The sequence below is a fragment of the Nycticebus coucang genome, chromosome 4 (genome assembly GCF_027406575.1).
Source record: "Nycticebus coucang isolate mNycCou1 chromosome 4, mNycCou1.pri, whole genome shotgun sequence".
In the NCBI taxonomy this organism is placed as follows: Eukaryota; Metazoa; Chordata; class Mammalia; order Primates; family Lorisidae; genus Nycticebus; species Nycticebus coucang.
Window position 1 is genome coordinate 28,999,308 of NC_069783.1, and position 18,969 is coordinate 29,018,276.

At 46.5% G+C, this 18,969-nt stretch overlaps 1 protein-coding gene across 1 annotated transcript in view; it reads right to left on the bottom strand.

Moving 5' to 3' along the window:
* The window catches only part of CAPN13 (calpain 13), an 80,156-nt gene extending 63,339 nt beyond the window's left edge, over positions 1–16,817 (bottom strand). The window contains exons 1-2 of the mRNA XM_053589873.1: positions 16,675–16,817; positions 3,719–3,947 (exon numbers count right to left, since the gene is read on the bottom strand). Coding sequence (XP_053445848.1) covers positions 3,719–3,916 — 198 coding nt within the window. The 5' untranslated portion in view covers positions 3,917–3,947; positions 16,675–16,817. The remainder of the gene's footprint in view (positions 1–3,718; positions 3,948–16,674) is intronic.
* Positions 16,818–18,969: the final 2,152 nt, after the last annotated feature.

Here is an 18,969-nt window from a genome sequence, read left to right on the forward strand (position 1 = left end):
GCAGCTGGAGTCTTCACAAACTTTATTTATGATTATTATTTTTTTTAGAGACAGAGTCTCACTCTGTCACCCTCAGTAGAATGCTGTGGCATCACAGCTCACAGCAACCTCCAGCTCTTGGGCTTAGGCGATTCTCTTGCCTCAGCCTCCCAAGGAGCTGGGACTATAGGCCCCTGCCATAATATCCAGCTATGTTTTTGTTGCAGTCGGGTTCGAACCCGACACCCTGGGTATATGGGGCTGGCACCCTACTCACTGAGCCACAGGCGCTGCCCCACAACTTTAATGTTTTCTGATTCTGTGAGATGGACTGGGTCCCAGAAACATCATTTGTACAGAAGGAAGCTGTGATGGTTAATTTTATATGCCGACATAACTGTATCAATGGGGGTACCCAGATATTTGGCTAAATATTAATTCTGGGCATGTCCCTGAGGGTGTTTCTAGATGAGTTAGCATCTGAATTGGTAGAAGTAGTAATGCAGATTACCCTCCCTCCACCTGGATCCATTGAGCACCTAAATAGAACAACCCATGGAGGAAGAGAAAATCTGCCCTTTTTTGCCTGGCTGCTGGAACTGAGATGTGGTCCTTTCTGCCCTTAGACCGAGAATTACACAATCAGCTCCTCTGGTTCTCAGGCCTCTGACTTGAACTTAACTATGTCACAGCACTGGCTTTCCTGGGATTCCAGATTGGAGAAGACATATCAGATGTCTCAGCCTCTATAAGCATGTGAACCAATCTCTCATAATAAATCTCTCACGATAAATATATCCATAGGATTTATAGCAATAGGATATTTACATATTAGGATATATATTATCTATATATAGATAATAAATTATCAATCAATGTATCAATGGGACATATGTATCTTCTGCATATATATATTCAGGTGAGATATTTATGTGTGTGTGTATATATATATATATATCCTATAAAAAGTGATTGATTTCCTGGTTACCCACATGAAGTAGGAAAGTCTACGAGTATGTGCAATATTACTGGGAGCAAGTAGGCACCCAGAGTGTGATATGAGTCTATGAAGAGGCCTCACCGGTTGGGGGCGGGGGCAATACAATGTGGTGTAAGGAGTTCGGGAGTTAGAGCAAGACCACAGGGTTCAAGTCCCAGCTTTAGCACCATCTGGCTGTATGACTTTGACAGATTACTCTCTCTTTCTGCAGCTCATGTGCAAAATGGAGCTAGTAATAGGACCTCCTCATGGAGTTACTATGAGGATTCAGTGAGGCGAAGCCCTGAAGTCGGGCCTGCCACATGGTCAGCACTGTGCGAGTGGTGGCCTTTGCTATTAGGATTGGGCCACACTGACTCCTCCAAGGCTCTTTGGAGTCACAGCTGTGAGCTGAGCTACTCAAGGACATCTCAGTGTTGAAGGGCTAAGTACACTGGCTTTTTCCTGTCAGCCTACTTGGAAAACAGGTCAACTCAAGGCTTCTCTGCTACACACATGAGTTTGCAACACGCATCCAGCGCCTGAAACAGTCTTTTGTTCATCCATTTGCTCACTTATTCATTCATCCAAATTCTGATGGAGCCACCTATGAGGCACCCAAGTCAGTGTGAGGGGAAGTGCAGCATGTGGAAGGGACCAAATGTAAATCCTGGATCCCTCCCTTGCTAATTGAGCTACTTCTAATTGTGTTCCTTTGACAAATCATATCACCGGTCTGAATCTCAGTCCTCTTTCCTACAAAATTAGGAAAGAACAGAGAAAAAGTAAGAGAAGACACATGGAAAGCTCTGGAAAGTACTATACAAATGTAAGCATTGCTGAATTTAATAAGAAACACACAGAAATGACAGTATTTCAAAGGAAATGCTGGAATGGAAAGTGACCCCCTGATAGAGTCCAGGTAAGCGCTTGGATGAGGAGAGCAATGGGAAAGATGTATTCTGCCCCTGGCTGCCTTTATTTTGGGTTCCTGGCATGATTTCATATGAGTCAATTCACCTCTGTTTGCCTCAGTTTTCTTCTTGCCCCCAAAGATATCACAAATTGAAATGTTGCTAGAAGTAGGTAATAAGAAACTCTAAGTCTTTTCTAAATAGAAATGTTATAAATTCTTCAACATTATAAAGATGGTCTCAAGTCTTACTGCTCAGCACCTTGTGACAAAAAAAGAAAACACTTTCCAAAAAATCTCAGCTTCTGAAAATAACAAAGGAAAAAAAAAATGACCCTTCAGAAATTCTCTAAATAGAGCTCTCTCACTCAGCTCTCCTTAGTAGGTGAAGGTAAGAATAGCATTTTGAGGACTCACGGCTAAAGGTTAAAGCACCCCCATATTTCTTATAAACATTGTCTCAAGCCCCACCTGATTCTCACTACTCCCTTCCCCAAAGCTATAAATCTGTCCCAACTTCATGCAAGGAGTTTCACCTCCAGAGCTTGATGTCTGAATTAGATTTCCATAGACTGGACAGATACTTTAGGGACCTCGGATTCTCTTAGCAGGCACATCACAAAATGCCTTTTCTATAAGCTAACCTGGTTTATGGAAAGCACTCAGCCACGTGCTCAGTATTTAACCAGTGTTCAGTAGCACCTGCTGATTCTGTAATCATTAGCTTACTAGACATTATATTATTTCCTCCTGTTCTAGGTGCTACTAGCAGCTTTTGGAAGCATGAACAGAAGTGCAGACATCAGGATCCTCAAAGTGGTCCTTATCTAGGACCTTTGCATCACCAAAGATTACAAGATGGTTGGGTCTGCTGATAAATGTCCCACTGAGCTTCATACCCTAAAGTTGAGCTACTTCTAGAAAAACCAACAGGGTCACCTTGCTGCAAGGTGGAGTTAGTGGCCATCGACTGGGATGGGCGAGTCAGGGTGGTTTGAACGTTGTCCTGAAGTATCTTCTTAATTTTATATGTGATGTCTGCAGTTCACATATAGGTGATCAAGCCTTTACCATTCTGAGAGCAAGAGAGGCAATCATTTAAATCCACTCTGTAGTTTAAATGATTGACACGATGTCCATCCCGTGCGCCAATTCCAACAGGAAAGGAAAAAAGAGAATAAAGAGATATATACCCGAAGAGAATAAAGGGTGACAGGCTGATAGATGGGCTCAATTGTGGAGGTGGTGGAGACCCTAAAGACCAATTACTACAAGCTTTCTACCTATGGTTTCCCAATTTTTAGATAAGAAAGTGGAGGAGTTTGGGCGGTGCCTGTGGCTCAGTGGGTAGGGTGATGGCCCCATATACCGAGGGTGGCGCGTTCAAACCCAGCCCCGGCCAAAATGCAACAAAAAAATAGCCAGGCCATGTGGCTGGCGCCTGTTGTCCTAGCTGCTTGGGAGGCTGAGGCAAGAGAATTGCCTAAGTCCAAGAGCTGGAGGTTGCTGTGAGTTGTGACGCCACGGCTATCTACCAAGGGTGACAAAGTGAAGATTCTGTCTCTAAAAAAAAAAAAAAAAAAATTAAAGAAAGTGGAGGAGTTTTAATCTAGTTATGTGCTCAGCGTTAGAACTGGGTTGGAGCTCAGGGGTCTGGGGTCCTGGTTGCTATCACAGGGGCTTCACCTCCCACTCCGTGGATAACAAATGCTATAGCAGAAAGACCAGATGGATTCTGCTCTCCTTCCAGGCCATCTCTGAACACCAGGGTTCAGGCCTACCCTCCTTCAGGGGGAGGTGCCACCCTGAGGGCCGGGGGCTGGGTGTGCTCCTGGGGGTCCGCTCACCTGTGGCCGTTTCCACTCCAGGCCGGAGAGTCTTTTTCCCTGGAGCAGCTTCTGGCCTATGGAAGAAGCCTCAGCAGGGAATGTCTTATCCTTAAACAGCTGGCCTCTGCTTAGGCAGTGATCCCGCAAGGAGTTAAAGTCCTGGTCCTTGAATTTGATGATGTTGGTCTCTGCTAAAGCCTCCTGGTTATACGCCATGACTTTCCTTAGAAGACTTCTGAGGTCCTTTCTAGTGAGAAAAAGGGATATTTTTAGGGGTGAGCCATCAAGTCCTTTGAATCATTGGCTGTGAGACCCAGAAGAGCACTCTGATATATCCCCCTTTACAAGTGGGAGCACTGAGAGAGGATTCGTGCTCAACACAGGCAGTTGGTGGGCAAGCCGCATCCTTACCCCAGTTCAGCGTTCGGTCTGCCGTACTGCACAGCTTCCCACTCTTCTTATGTATATGAGGGGCTGTGGGGGAACCTGCACAGTCCATGAACCTCAACTGAGCCCTGACCTTGTGCCAGGCACTCTTCTGAATGCTAACAATCCAAAGGTAAATTCAACATAGTCTTTTTCCCCTTGGACCTGATTATCAAGTAGGAAAGATGTCTATCATTCAACAGAAATTGAAAATGTACATATAGTTCTCCTGTAGCAAGGAGGAGGAGCTATGTACTGCCTTGGAGGGTCTAGGACAGCGGTTGTCAGCCTGTGAGTCGCGACCCACAGGAACTGTATTAAAGGGCCATGGCATTAGGAAGGTCGAGAACCACTGGTCTAGGAGAATGACTCTCCTCTGGGCAGTGACTTTTGAATTAGGCCTTGAAAGAAGAAGAATTTGCCAGGTTGAGAATGGGTAGATAGACTTTTTTTTTTTTTTCAAATGCCCATAGCTGCCTTGAATAGCTGGATTGGAAAGGTCACCGGCTGTTGGAGGGAATGGTGAGCAACTGCAGGGTTTGATGCGGTGGGGGCTGGGGCTGGGGATGGCCAGAAAGGCAGATTGAAAGCTGGATGGTGATGTGTTTCATACTCTGCAAGCTCTGCATGGCCCTTGCAGAGGCAGGCATTAGCAGATCAGGGTGTAGGATTATACTGCAGGGTGGGGGCCAGGAGGAGGGGATGGGCAGGAACCAGAAGCGGGGAGCAGGCTAGGAGACTGCTGTCTCTGTCTGCAGAAGAGAGGGCGATAGGGCAGCAGAAGAGAAGACAGAGGGGAGACAGATTCCAAGGTCATTTTATAGGTAAAGAATTGAATATGGGGGTCAGGCTGGGGGAGGAGTGTGGTGAAGATCTCACATGTGTATATATATGTCAAAACTCCTCTAAGTTTACACCTTAAAACTCCTAGAGTTGCTTTAAAAATTAAATGCAGTAACTTGCTTCCCCCCTTCTCAAAAGTAAAAAAGTAGCTGAATTTCATTCATTTCCATTGCCCTATAATACATTATTCTACAATTTATTTATGCTTCTTCTCGTGATGGACATACAATGTTCTCCTATTTGTTTTAATAAAAATTATGCTATAAATGGTCTTGTGCACCATCTCCTGATAAACATGTGTGAGATTAATCTGTAGGCTAGATTCCCAGGAATAGAATTTCTGGGTTTAGGATATGCACATACTCAATCTTATTAAGTATGCCAAACCATTTTCCAAGGTTGTACCAATTTACAATCTCACCAGCAATGGAAGAGTCCCCATTGCAATATATCCTCCCTAACTCTCGGTATTGGCAGGCTTCTCATTTGTACCCATCTGTGGGAATACACGGCCACCCCTTGTGGTCTTAATTTGTTTCTCTGATCACGGGTAAGATTGAGCACCTTTCAATATGCTTATTCTTCATTGTCTTTTCCTCTCTTGAGCAATGAATATTCATATCTTCCGCCCATTTGTCGATTGGGTTGTCTTTCTCTTATTGATTTGTAGGAATTCTTTGCTTAGCCTGGATATTTGTCTTTTGTTAGTCCTCTATGTTGTAAATATCTTCTCTCAGCTTGTAGTTTATCTCCTTAATTCCCTTATGGTGTCTTTTGATGAACATAGATATTCTTCACTTTACACAAATATGAATGTTTTATAAATATTTGCTTATGTGTTTTAAGTATTATAAATTGTACCAAATGTTAATTCTTATGGGAATTTAACATAAGGAAATTTGTGAGAGATTCTTTTTAAAACAAGAAATTTCTTTGTAGTTAACACAGTCTCCCAAAACCCTGATTTAAAAAATTGAATAGGGCGCCAGCCCCATATGCCGGAGGGTTCGAACCTAGCCATGGCCAAAAACTGCAAAAAAAAAAAAAAAAAGAAAGAAGGAAAAGAAAAGAAAGGAAGAAAAATTTTATATGCACATAGGTTTCTCATGTTTATAAAATGTCAGATATTTACAGCAAAGTCTGAAATGGATTTGCAAAGAAATACTTTGCATACTTAGGAAATAAATCTGGTGTCTCTAGAAGCAAATATAGCCTTACTAAAGCCAATTACTTAAAATATCTCTCTCCCCCCAACCACCGTCCCATAAAGTCTTTACTTTGGAGGAAGAAGAGAATTTACATACATACACACATACATATTTTGATTTTTAGAAAGTGCTTGATAAATCTTGACAAAATCACCACTTAGTCCCTGCCATGTAGACCAGTGTAGACTAGACGGGTAGATTGTATACCATGTGGTACAGTAGAGCAGTACAATGTAGGACAGTAGAGTACAGCACAGGAAATAGACTGCATGGTGTGATCCAGAGATGATGGATGAACGCTTCTAGATTAGCTTGGACTCATTGCACCATGAGAGTCACAGAGCTCTGTTCCGTGTCGCATCCTATCTAATATTTTTGAGGCAAGAGGATGTTGAAATGAAAATGAAGACCCCTTTCAACTCTTCCATCCTTGTTAATACTAGAAATGAAGGAAGAACAATTAACCAAGCAGATAACAGAATCAAAATTCTAAATGATCCCAGAACCAAAGGAATGTTATTTAACCAATGTTATTTAAACCACAAACTTGTCTTCACATTTAGATGCTAACTATGCAAGTGAGTAGTGAGCAGGGTCTGTCTGGATTAAATTGCATTTTGAAAATATTCTGTCTGTCTGACTTCCTATTTGAAATGAGGCAAAACAATGGAAGATATGACAGTAAGGTGCTGGTTAGACAGACTAGCCCAGACCCCTGTACAAAGCGACTCTTGGACCTTTAGACACCATGGACATATGTGGTCAGTGCTAGGGGCTGTGTTTCTAAAGGCACATCAATGCTAGTGTCTAAAAGACACTGTTTGAGCATCATAAGGGCACCTGACCAGGGAGGCAAGCATGGCTGGAAAGCAGAGCCTCCTGGCATACAGTTATAGCCAACTGAGAGACATGGTGACTTCTGCTACCTGGCATCAACATGTCACATGGGCTGGAGCTCCAGCTAAGTACAGAGGATCCTGGAAATCTCTTCCTGGGAAGGAGAATTGGAGATTTACAGATGTTCTATTCTATGAAAGGTCTATGATAACCATCATAGTTGGCCCCTGCAGCCCTGGTGCCCAGCTCTCTAGAATCGTTCTGTAATCAGCTCTGGTCCCACACTGGGCTTTACACCCCTATGGTTCTACAAGAAGCTCAAAGAGGTGCATAGTCAGAGTTTCCTCCAGGCAGATAGGGGAACGAGGCTCTCGACACATGGGAATAGCACAATTCTAAAACCCAGAAAGCTCTGAGCTTGCAAGTCCAGAGGTGACTGGCCAGTGCCTGGGGTATACAGGCCCTGTCCCTGGATGCCTCTCTGGTCCCCAGTGTTATGTTCCAGTTCAGAAAACCAGGTCCTGACTCATCCCATAAGAAAATAAAAGGAAAAGAGAGAGGCAACATGGAATGGAGGTCAGAGAATGTGGAATCAGGGTGGAACTTTGGTTGGAGTCCAGCTGTCACTCACTCACTGAACATTCTCCGACAATACTCGTAGTGTCTCTGGGCCTCTTTCCCTTACACATAAAATGGGCTGGAGGTAGGGTAATAAAACCAGCCTCACAGCTGTAGATGAGTATTAAATGAGAAGATTCTTATAAAGGTCTTGGTGTGGCACATAGTAAAAGCCAGTGACTATCAACCTAACAGGAACTCTGCAGGTGTCCTGACTGGCTCTGAACTTGAGCCTAGTGACAGGGGCCCTATGCCCCAGGCCCTGGCCAGTCACCTCTGGACTTCCAACCTCAGGGCTTTCCAGGTTCCAGAGTTGTGCTCTTTCCATGTGTTAAGACCCGGGTTTCCCTGTTTGCCTGGAGGAAACTCTGAGTGTGCACCCTCCCCGAGCCTGCTACAGACCACATTACCTTTCAGTACCCACAGCTGGGCCAATGTCTCACCGCCTCCCTCTACCCTGAGAGCTTTTTCCTCTCCCTGCCTGTCCTATTCTGGTGTGATGGTCATGTTGTTGGAAGCCAGCCACATGCCAAATGGGGTCCAGAAGGTGCAACTAATCCCCAGATATTTGGGGAGGAGTGGTTTTGGTCAGAGAGCTTTGCAATAGAACCCTCTGTGATGACGGACACGTTCTAGACCCCGCTGTCCAATATAGTAGTCACCAGATGCACGTGGCTATTGAGCACTTGAAATATGGCTGGTGCAATTAAGGGACTGAATTTTAATTTTTATTCAATTTTAATTCATTTACGTTTACATGTAAATCCCCTACACACAGGCCTGTTGAACAGCACGGAAATAAAGAGCTGCTCTTCACATGAATTGCCGCAGAGCAAGCAAGGGAGGTATAAGCACGCATGTGCAAGTGGTCGGGCAGGGCCTAGACGTTAGCTGAGGGTGGCACCGACGGGCCCTTGAACTGGGCAGGTCTCTTTCATCCGACTTGCTGGGCTCTTGCCACTCAGTTGCTTTTCCTCAAATCCTATTTTGGTGACCAGACCACTCAGTCACTTCGTGCCAGTGATAGGACTGAGTACAGCACCCGGTCACCACACCACCCCCCTACCAGCATGACAGGTGCCGGAGTGGCCCTGGGGTCCCTGCCTGCAGAATGCACTCAGCATAACTCAGCAAGAAAAGGGTGATTTTGTTTGCATTTTTTTGCAATCATCTAAGAAACAGGAAGCAGCCATCAATTGTTCCCTGCCCGGGAGTGCAACACACCGCCCTCTCCGGGCTGGTGTTTTTCAGAACAATGGAAATAAATCTGATGTAATGTAGCAGAACACGACAAGGGACAGTTTCCCCCTTAACAAATACTCATTTGAAATGGTGCCCAAACCCTGCACAAGGAGCGATCTATTTCCCACAACAGTGTTCCAGCAAAACCCATTACTAATTCCACAACTCAAATTAAAACCAACAGAGCTTGAAGGCTGGGGCTGACACCCTCTCTGCTGACAAGGAACAAGGAAGGGTGGGGGAAGGGCCCGCGTACTTGTGCACACGTGTGTGTTTAATTACAGTGTTTAACACATCGAGAATAATTTAGCCACCCGAGTGGAGAAAATAAGGCCCTTAACTGCTCTCTGGTGGAAAGAAACCTCCATGCAAACCACTCTCAGCTGCATGCCACCTTGGTACACCTCAGGGCTTCGGGGACAGAGGATGGGAGGGAGGAAGAAAGAGAGAGAATTTTCTGTATATACAGATCTACTGCAAGTTAGGCGAATAGATGCCTCTTTCTCAAAGAGAATTTATAGGAAGTTGCGTAAATGTGAGAATGAACATTAATGTCAGATATCGAAGATGGAACTTAACCTCAGACCCATGCTGCCCCTGGGCCACTCCTTCACTTCCGAATCATCTCAGAGTGTCCATGCCTCTGAGGCCTGAAGGCCATGGGCGGGTTTTGTGGCCTCTAGAACAGCAGTTCTCAACCTGTGGGTTGCGACCCACAGAACTGTGTTAATGGGCCGCTGCATTAGGAAGGTTGAGAATGACTGTTCGAGAAGACCAGGTCTCAGAGGAAGACTGCGCATGGCTTACTTTGCACAAGGGGAAACTGAAGCTTAAGATCAAAGAGAAGTCTGGGGAGTATTGGATTCTATTCCTGTCCCATCCTCAGCTTCAAGGCTGGTAATTCAGCCTGCAAGCAGAGCATGACACTGTCCCCACCAAAAGACACCTTACTTTGAGCCTAATCGGGGCTAGGAGTACTACAGAGTAAACAAGTGTTTCTCATCCCTCAGATCGTCTTTAATTCACCAAGAGCCATGGAAGAGGGAGAAATGAAACAAAAGAAGCATCTCGTAGGTTCAGATTTAGAAAGCTAGAAAGTTTCCAGATCTGGAACAGGTGCCAGAGAAGTAAGTGCTCAGAATAGAATTATCCATCGCCTGCCAGTGACTCTGAGTTCAGCATTGGGGATGACTGCCAAGGAGATCAACATGTTGGCACAAGACAGGCAGAAAGCAGAAGCTGCTTTCTGTGGTTCCAGATAGAGGACAAATATAACCTCCTCTCACCTTCCTGCCCCCACCACATGGACCAGCCTCTTCCTAGACTCATGGCCTAAGAGAGCGCCAAGAGCTCAGCGGATGGGTCCCTCTCAGGAGACCCTGCAGAGCAACAAAGAGGATGTCTGTCCAGCAGAAAGAATCTGTGCAGCTCCACTAAACACTCTGAGTCCTGGGCACGTGGCTCCCTCCCTAGCCTCAGTTTCCCCACTTAGAACACTAAGAAGGTTGGACTTACTGTTCTAAGTGCTTTTCAACTGTAATGTTCTGTGTTTCTGGAGTCAAAAATACAGATTCTTATGTACCTTAAATAATACTGTTAGACAATAAAATAGGAACCCACAGAATGTATTATTCTTCAGTTAAGTTTAGGTTCATCCTTTGCCAACATAAAAATATAAAATTTGTCTTTGCATAAAAGGATTCTCCTACCCTCGCAGGTCTTTCACATGTGTCATTCAATTATGAAAGAGACCTAGACAGTTCTTAGGTAGAATGTCAATTGTACTCTATGGGCCAGGTGGAATATTCTTTCTGGGTTCTACAAATAAATGTTTCTGAGAAATGCTGCATAATAATAATATTTGATATGTTCTTAGATTTCTGAGCATGGGGTTTTTTTTCCATCCATGAAGAAGAGATGTGCTTCCCATGTAGGTAATTCAAGTATTCTCTGAAGCTAATCAGGTGAACTTAGGAAGTTGGGACCTGTCACATTCCAAGCTAAAATGCTGGGTCTTAAGAGCTACTGTCTCAAACCAACACTCCCCAGGTAGATCCCGGGCCCTACACCTGTCATGTCCTCAAGACATGAACCAGACAGGACTGGGTTTGGGGTCTTTTTTTCTTTCCTCTTCTTTTTTCTCTTTTTAAAAGATTCTTTAGAAGTTGAGGCCACATTTAGATAATCCATTTATTCTTAAAGGATTTCCTCTTGGCCCATATTTCTAGGCTTTTTCATTTAAGTGAGAGAAAGAGAAAACAGATGAGATGGCGACAAAGATAGAGGGTCTATCACACAGAGAGAAAGTCAGAGTGACAGGGACCCAGACAGATGGGGGGACAGGGACAGCCAGCCTGGGGGTGGGGACCAAGGAAGAGTGTGGGAAGAAGGAGAGGGAAAGATGTAGGGAGGAATAACCCACCAGGAAAAGCCTTCTCATACCACCCCAGCATCCTATGGCACCGAAATTGTGTCCAAATATCACCCTGCTGTCTCATCTGTCAGATGGGATGCTGAAGGCACAGTGGGAAACAAGGTGCCGTTTCTGTGACACCCGAATGGAGCTCTTAAAACACCCCCCATGCCCAGCACTGCTCATAGCCTCACACAGTGGAGAGAAAGGGGCAGTGGAGCTTGTAGTTTGACCTCTGGCCAGTTTACCTGGGCATCCTAGTCTGTGCCCAGTCATTCTGAGCATCTCAGGTCAGTGAGGGATACAGAGGTGAGTGGGCCGAGCCCTGGACAAAGGGTGTGGTTCTGGCTCTGCCAAGGGCCCTTCCCACCATGGCGTGGAGGGTCGGTGGTGGGGAGACAGATTCTGGAGCACCAGCCGCCAAGCATGCTGGGAAAGGGAGCCATTTGCTATCCTGACCAGGACACACAACAAGGGCTCCCAGGAGGCTCAGGCCAGCCACCTTGTTCTGAGAGCAGGTGGGGTTCCACCTCTGGAGTCAGGGATGGGCCCTGGACCAGTGGGAGGAGATACATTGTTCAAGAACAAGAAGGTTCTGTATTAAACATGTCAAAAAGTAGCACGAGGGAGAATGAGCTTAGAACACGGTTTATGTGTAAATGTGAGTGGCTCATGTGCACATGTGAGTGAGTGGAGCAGAGAAAACAGCCGGGAGGGGCCAGGCCTCTGAAGTTCCCCCTGTTTCCCTTTCCTCCACCCCTAAGAAATCCAAGTGGACAGATGGAGCGTCTGCGGGCAGGGCAGGAGAGAAGGAGAGAGCAGGAGATTGGAGACAGAGCCAACTCCTGAGGCCTGGCGTGGAGATGGTGGGGAGGGCAGGCCGGGCAGAGGCAGAAAATCTCTCTGACCTCTGCTGCCTGGACCACCTTCCGGAACAGGGGGTCAGGCAGGGAGCTGCAGGCAAGCCTGGTGCCCATCTGGGGAAAGTGATGTGGCCAAGGGGGGAAAGATGGTTCAAGGACAGGTCTGGAGAGGATGTGGCACTGGACCAAGACAGCCTCTGAATGGATGGGACAGTGCCTGGGCCCCAGGACCCAGTTCCTGCAGAAACCTCTGCTTTAATTTCTCCCTCAGGCTGTGCCACCTGAAAGTTTAACTTCAGTTCCCACAGGGAGGTGGGAGCTTTCTGAGAAGGAGCTTAGGGTGTAGTCCGGCTGTTTGGCAGCCACTTCCGTTAAGTATTAGACTGGGCTGGCAGGTGTGGTGGGGGGACAAAATGTTTGATGTGAAGAACTCCAGCAAACTTCCCTAGGACTCAAGATCTTATCACCTCTCCTGCCCCAGGCTCTTGGGACAGATCCCCATGAGGACAATCAGTTGCCTCTCTGGAGGCAGGGATGTGGCCAGTTCGGATGGAGACCACATTCCTCAGTATCTCTGGGCTGCAGGCTGTGACCAGGTCTGCCTCAGTCCTCAGCTGAGGCTGAGGGGGGCTGGTCCGGCCTGATCCACCTGCACAGAAGGTGGGCAACACAGGACTGACCCTGCAGAGATCAGAGGGAAGAGGGCTGTCCAAGGGACCACTCTGTCAGAGGGAAAGCAAATAAAGGTCCTGGCCACTCTGTTTTAAAGGTCCCTTGGGGCTGTGTCCAGAACCCTGGCTTTCTTCCAGCCCGCACACTTAGAGGTAGCCCAAGAACTACTATCTGGGACACGGGGCCACCTCTCTGCCCACGTACTACTCCACCAGAGGGGGCAGCAGTGGGCAAGCCTTCGCCTCATACCTAAACACCATCCCTTAAAAACTTGCCTCTGATGGGGGGGGAGGAAAAACAGAGAGAGGGAAGGGGGGAGAGGGGTGGGGCCTTGGTGTGTGCCACACCTTCTGGGGGCAAGACATGATTGCAAGAGGGACTTTACCTAACAAATGCAATCAGTGTAACCTGGCTTCTTGTACCTTCAATGAATCCCCAACAATAAAAAAAAAAAAAAAAAAAACTTGCCCCTGTCTATTAGTTTGTCTCTGAGGTGATCAGAAGCTGGATGAGACCATCTTCAGCTGCCTGAGCATTACAGATGACAGGAGACTGGAAGACCCTGTGGGTGTTGCCTCGTTCAACTATCTCCATTATTAAGACAAGGAAACAGGGCTTGGCTGATTGTTTCCTAGGAGAATTAGCCTTGCAAATTGGGGGTTTTCCATGCATTACACAGTCTCCTATTATATTGCAAACTTTTGCGTTCAAAAAGGTTTCTGCAAAGCAAAAGTAGCACAGGGCAGAGAGGAATCCACTGCGAATTCAGGGATCAAGACTGAGCCCAGGGTTGCCATGGTCCAAAGCAGCGTGTTCAGTGTGAGACGTGCTAATGCACTCCAGTTGACCAGTTTTTTTCTTTTGGCCTCCTTAGAGCCTTGATATGAAAATTTGAACCATGACTGTCCAAGGAGGGAAGAGTAGGAAGCAACATTCATCCAGATATTTGATCACAGTGTCTTTTTATCAGCAACAGCCCCCGGAATTCGTGTTCTGTGCACCGTGCTTTAGGAAACGCTCATTCAAGGGTGGGAGGAAAATTCCCCCTGGATTCTGCTTTGGTCTTTTGCATGGCCTTGGCTTTCTTCCTATCTACCAGCGGCCTGCTCCACCAAATTCTGAGAGTGTTAGAACACACTCAGTGTCACTTTCTCCAGATGCTGAAGAGACATAAGATGAACCAGCCTCTCAGAGGACACACACCTTGTGGTTTTCTTGCTTTTTTTTTTTTTAGAGTCAGAGTCTCACTTTATTGCACTCGGTAGAGTGCTGGCACAGCTCACAGCAACCTCCAGCTCTTGGGCTTAGGCAATTCTCTTGCCTCAGCCTTCTGAGTAGCTGGGACTACAGGTGCCCGCCACAACACCGGCTATTTGTGTTGTTGCAGTTTGGCCGGGGCCGGGTTTGGAAGTTTGGCCACCCCCGGTATATGGGGCCTGCGCCCTACTCACTGAGCCACAGGCGCCACCCCCCATTGTGGTTTTCTCATAGGAGAAAGAGGTGACTCCCAAGGAATACTACCCTGTTTCCCCGAAAATAAGACAGTGTCTTATTTTAAGGTGTGCTCCCAAAGATGTGCTAGGTCTTATTTTCAGGGGCTGTCTTATCTTTCCTGTAAGTAGGTCTTATTTTCGGAGGATGTCTTATTTTGGGGGAAACAGGGTAATACCTTGCACAATGCTTAGCACGCGTTAAATAATGATAATTTCATCTTTTTTGAACATCTTCCATGCTGGCTCAGGTTCTCTTAGCCTCACTTGCCGCTGGGACCTTTTTCTGCCCCTGCCAAGGAAGTGGCTTTTCTGACCACTGCTGGACTTAGGTGAGGTGCCAAGTCTCAAGGAATAGGAACTGGCCATCCCAGTGGCTGCCAAAGGGGATCAGATGACATGGTTAGCAAACTTTGAACAGTAAGAGCTAGAAGAGGGAGCCAACACATAAATGTCCTCTCCACCCTCCCCTGATATACCATTCCAAGGCACAGTGCTTCTGTGGAGCCCCTGCACAGGTGTCCTGCTTTAGCCAAGTGGCCAGCTGTGTCTCTTTGTGAAGAGGGCAGGTGGGTGACACATCGGCCTACATTGCTTCCCACCCTTCTCCTCACTCTCAGCACCCTGGTATCACACTTCCTAAAGAGTAAAAACAGCAGCACTTTGGCTTTGCCTCAGGCTGTGTTTTATAGAGAACCTAGGCTAACATACTATCAATAGTATAGCACAAATTTCTTGAGCGCTTATCATATGTCATACACTGCTACGTACTTTACATATACTATCTCATTTAATCTTTTCAGCACTGGTATGAGGCAGATACTGTTGTCACCACATTTTAGCGATGGGGAAAGTGGGACCCAAAGAGGTTAATCTGGGCTCCGTGGCTCACACCTGTTATCATAGTACTCTGGGGGGCTGAGGCAAGAGGATTGCTTAGGCTCAGGAGTTGGAGACCAGCCTGAGCCAGAGCGAGACCTCATCTCTAAAAATAGCCGGGCATTGTAGTGGGCACCTATAGTCCCAGATACCTGGAAGGCTGAGGCAAGAGGACCACTGGACCCCAAGAGTTTAAGGTTGCTGTGAGCTATCACTCCATGACACTCTACTGGGGGCAAGAAAGTGAGACTGTCTCAAAAAAAAAAAAAAAGTTAAGTAACATTCCCAAAGTCACACAGCTAACAGATATGGTAGCATCAAGCCCAGCACTCAACAATGAGCATGTACCACTAGGTGGGTCGCGTGCGTGGCTTGGTAGCACCTTTTTTTCTAAGGTGTTCTTTCAAGTAGGTCACGGAACCAAGTAACCAGGGAACAAGGCAGAGCACCAGAACTCTAGCTCTGTCATTTGCCTCTGGTACAAGTCACTCGCTCATTTTTTTCCATCTACAAATTGGGGATAATGAGCTCATGCTACATATAGTCCTTCACTATTATAAAATTGGTAGATTATTGCATTTTCCATCAACCAATGTACTAATAAGTAAGCTTTCCTATCACACCCTTACACCTTCAAAAAAAAAAAAAAGAAAGAAACTTAAGTCAAGCTGGTTACAAAGTAGTACAATTCAAGAGGTTATGCCCACTAAAGACCCAATTAATGCTACGTGGGGGTAAGCAAAGTTTGTGACCGACAACAAGTAGGACAGTTAGGAGTTGGTGACTCAATTTTTGCTACAGAGGGAAAATATCGGGTTAGGCTGGGTTCTAGTTAAATAGGAATTGTTAAACATCACATCCCAAAGATTACACAACTTTAGCAGCCACAGCGACACACACATATGTGACATATGATGGAGCTGGAAGGGTTTAGGAACCTGAATCTCTATAGTGGTAGTGATTTGTCTTTCGTGATTAATCCAGCTTTTTCAACTTCATCCTACTATTAAGCTAGATCATTAGAAAACAAAAGACCTACACCCCATTCCTTCCTTTAGCAAATATTTATTAAACACCGGCTACATGTCAGAAACTACACATCAGTGAACAAAGAAGACGCAATTCCAGCCATCAGGGTATCCCTTAGGGTGAATTTGGCCCTCGGGTTGTGACTTTGGGCAGAAAGCAAAGGAGCCTCAGTGATTAAGAGATCTTCTCACTGCATGAACCATGCAAAGTTTAGATTAGCTTGTCTTAGAAAATCAACTCATCCCTTGCCCTGGATTTTTGACAGCATAAAATCCTCGGACCCCTGGCATCATCAGTGCCTGGTTTCCATCCAGAGCTACTGAGGACATATCTCTGGGGGTGAGGACTCAGAATCAGCACAATCAAGAAGCCGTCTGGGGAAATTCACCTGCTTGCTAATGTTTGGAAGACTGTCTTGTTGCAAGGCTCTGGGAAATGACCACTCACAACTTACCCGTTTCCTAGATGGGCATGTCCAGTGTTGAGTTGTCAGCAGTAAGGTGGGACTGGGCGGGTCCCACAGGCGTCTTAGCAGCAGTTTTGTAGAATGAGAGTGGCAGAGGGGACTGGCAGGAGGAGAAGGCTGAACAGTGTTGGCACCTGCCCCTCCTTCCCTTAGCCTCTTCCTTAAATGGGTGGGTCAGGTGTGGCTCCTCCTTAGTTAAACAGTGACTCCAGCTTAGGGGAGAGAGAGGATATTAGAGAGAGAGGCTATAAACAGCAAGACCTTCCAGGTTCTCTCTCTTGGTCCTACCTCACTTCCTGGCACCCTGAGCCACCCATTTCTTGGCTGCTTGGTTGTGCTTTTCATTGTTTTCACATTATTTCCATTTCTTCACCTTTGTTCTGCTTCAGGGAATTGTTTTATTTTACAAAACCCTCCTAAGAGGCCAGAAGAAGTTCTGAGAAGAGACTCAGGGGAGCTGCCTTCCTTCAGGCCTGGTTTTCATACAGGGAAATACGATTGCCATGTCTTCCATGCCAAGAGTGGGTACTCAAGGCTAACCACATGGCATGCTCTTTCTACACAAAACTGCAGAGCACATTAACCCCTGTGTGTGGTCAGGCCCAGGGAAGGTCTCGGCATCATCTCTGCATAAGGGATCACGAGAAAGCAAGAAGGCATGTGGAACACATGGTTCCTGATTCCAGAACCCTGACAGTGTTAGCTCACCCTAGGAGACAGTGGTAAAACAGGGAAAGCTGGAAATCACATGGAAACCAACAGAAAAGGACATGACTGCTCCATATCCAGACTGTGAGAAATAGAAGGTGATGAGATTTGGAACGTAGAAGGAAGCATGGACATGTTTTAATCCAAGTTCTACAAATTTTTAGCCATATGACCTGGGCAAGTCCCCTACTCTCTGAGGTTTAGTTTACGAATCTGTGCAGTAAGGATTAAGAAGCTTGCTCTGCCGGCCTCATGCTTTCTTAGCTGGATACCTGCACCCCAGTAGACACCTTCTATTGGAACTTTCACTATAAATACAGTAAGCAAGAAACACACTCTTTTATGTAAATATAATTAATGAAGAAATATGCATATATTTGTGGTCCAAATTATTTTACTAATAGGATATATAATCAACAATGTTTGAAAGCCATAGTTTCATGACAAAGGGTGAGAAAATGCTTTAGAGAGCTCTCCCACATGAATACCTCTTCAGGCGGCTCTTCAAGCAAAATAATTGGGAGTATTCCTGCTTACCGATGACGGTTTTGTCTTCTCCCAGCTCACAAAACATTTTTTTTCCCCTTAGAGCAGAAACTGCTGTCCCCAGAGCAGTCCTTGGGAATACTGAGTTAAAAGGGAACTATCTCTCAACGGAGTTTTCTCAGTGCCACGATGGGCAAGGAGCTTTATAAAGGTGACCTGTTCACAGATCAAAGGGGCTGTTTTCCTTTCTTAGCTTTTTGGTTCCTTGGTGTTTCCCTTTCCCATTTATATGGGTTCTTTAAAAGGCAATTCTCAGTGATTTATGTTTTCCAGAGAATTCCAGCCTGGGGCGATAATCTGGGCAACACCTCACAGTAAATTCCTCCCTACTTGCTCCAGCTCCTACCTGAGCCCTCTTCTCCCACTGAGCCTTGGTCTTCCACCCTGCGTTCAATGGCAGCAGTGTCGGCTAAGGGTGAGGGGGCTTCTAGGGCCTCCCTGTCACTCACTGTGCCTACGAAGTGCTCAGGTCCTGTCGGGGCCACCCAAGGACAGTTTATCGAGTGCTCACAGTGGGAGCAGAAACTGCTATCGTGGCCATAGTGCCATGCCATAGAAGGGAGGTCCCCCTCTTCCTTTGCTACACTGTGGCTACCCCTGCCATGGCTGGCCCCTGCACCCATGCTGCTGACTTGCCATGCTCAGTGTCCTACAGAAATGCCAGAGAAATAGGTTTCTGCAGCCTCCTCTGGGCCCAAAGAAAATCGGAAGCAGAGTAAACACAGGGCCTCCACCCTCCCCTAGTGAGCCTGGGTACCGGCCTTGCACCAGTGTTGCCCCTGTGGGTCCACCTTCTCTCTCAGGGAACTCTTCACTCCTTCATGTCAGTACCCTCCTGAGTGTCCCCCCGCCAACCTCTAGCCATGCCTCAAAATACCCAGATCTTGAGGGACACGATCTTCCCCCTCCTTCCTTCTTCTCACGTCCTCTCCCCAGTCCCCTGCTCTGCCTGTCTCCTTCTCTGCCCCTCTGTCATTCCTTTACAAGCTGTTTCCTGGAGCACCATCTGTGCCAGGCACAGGGAATACC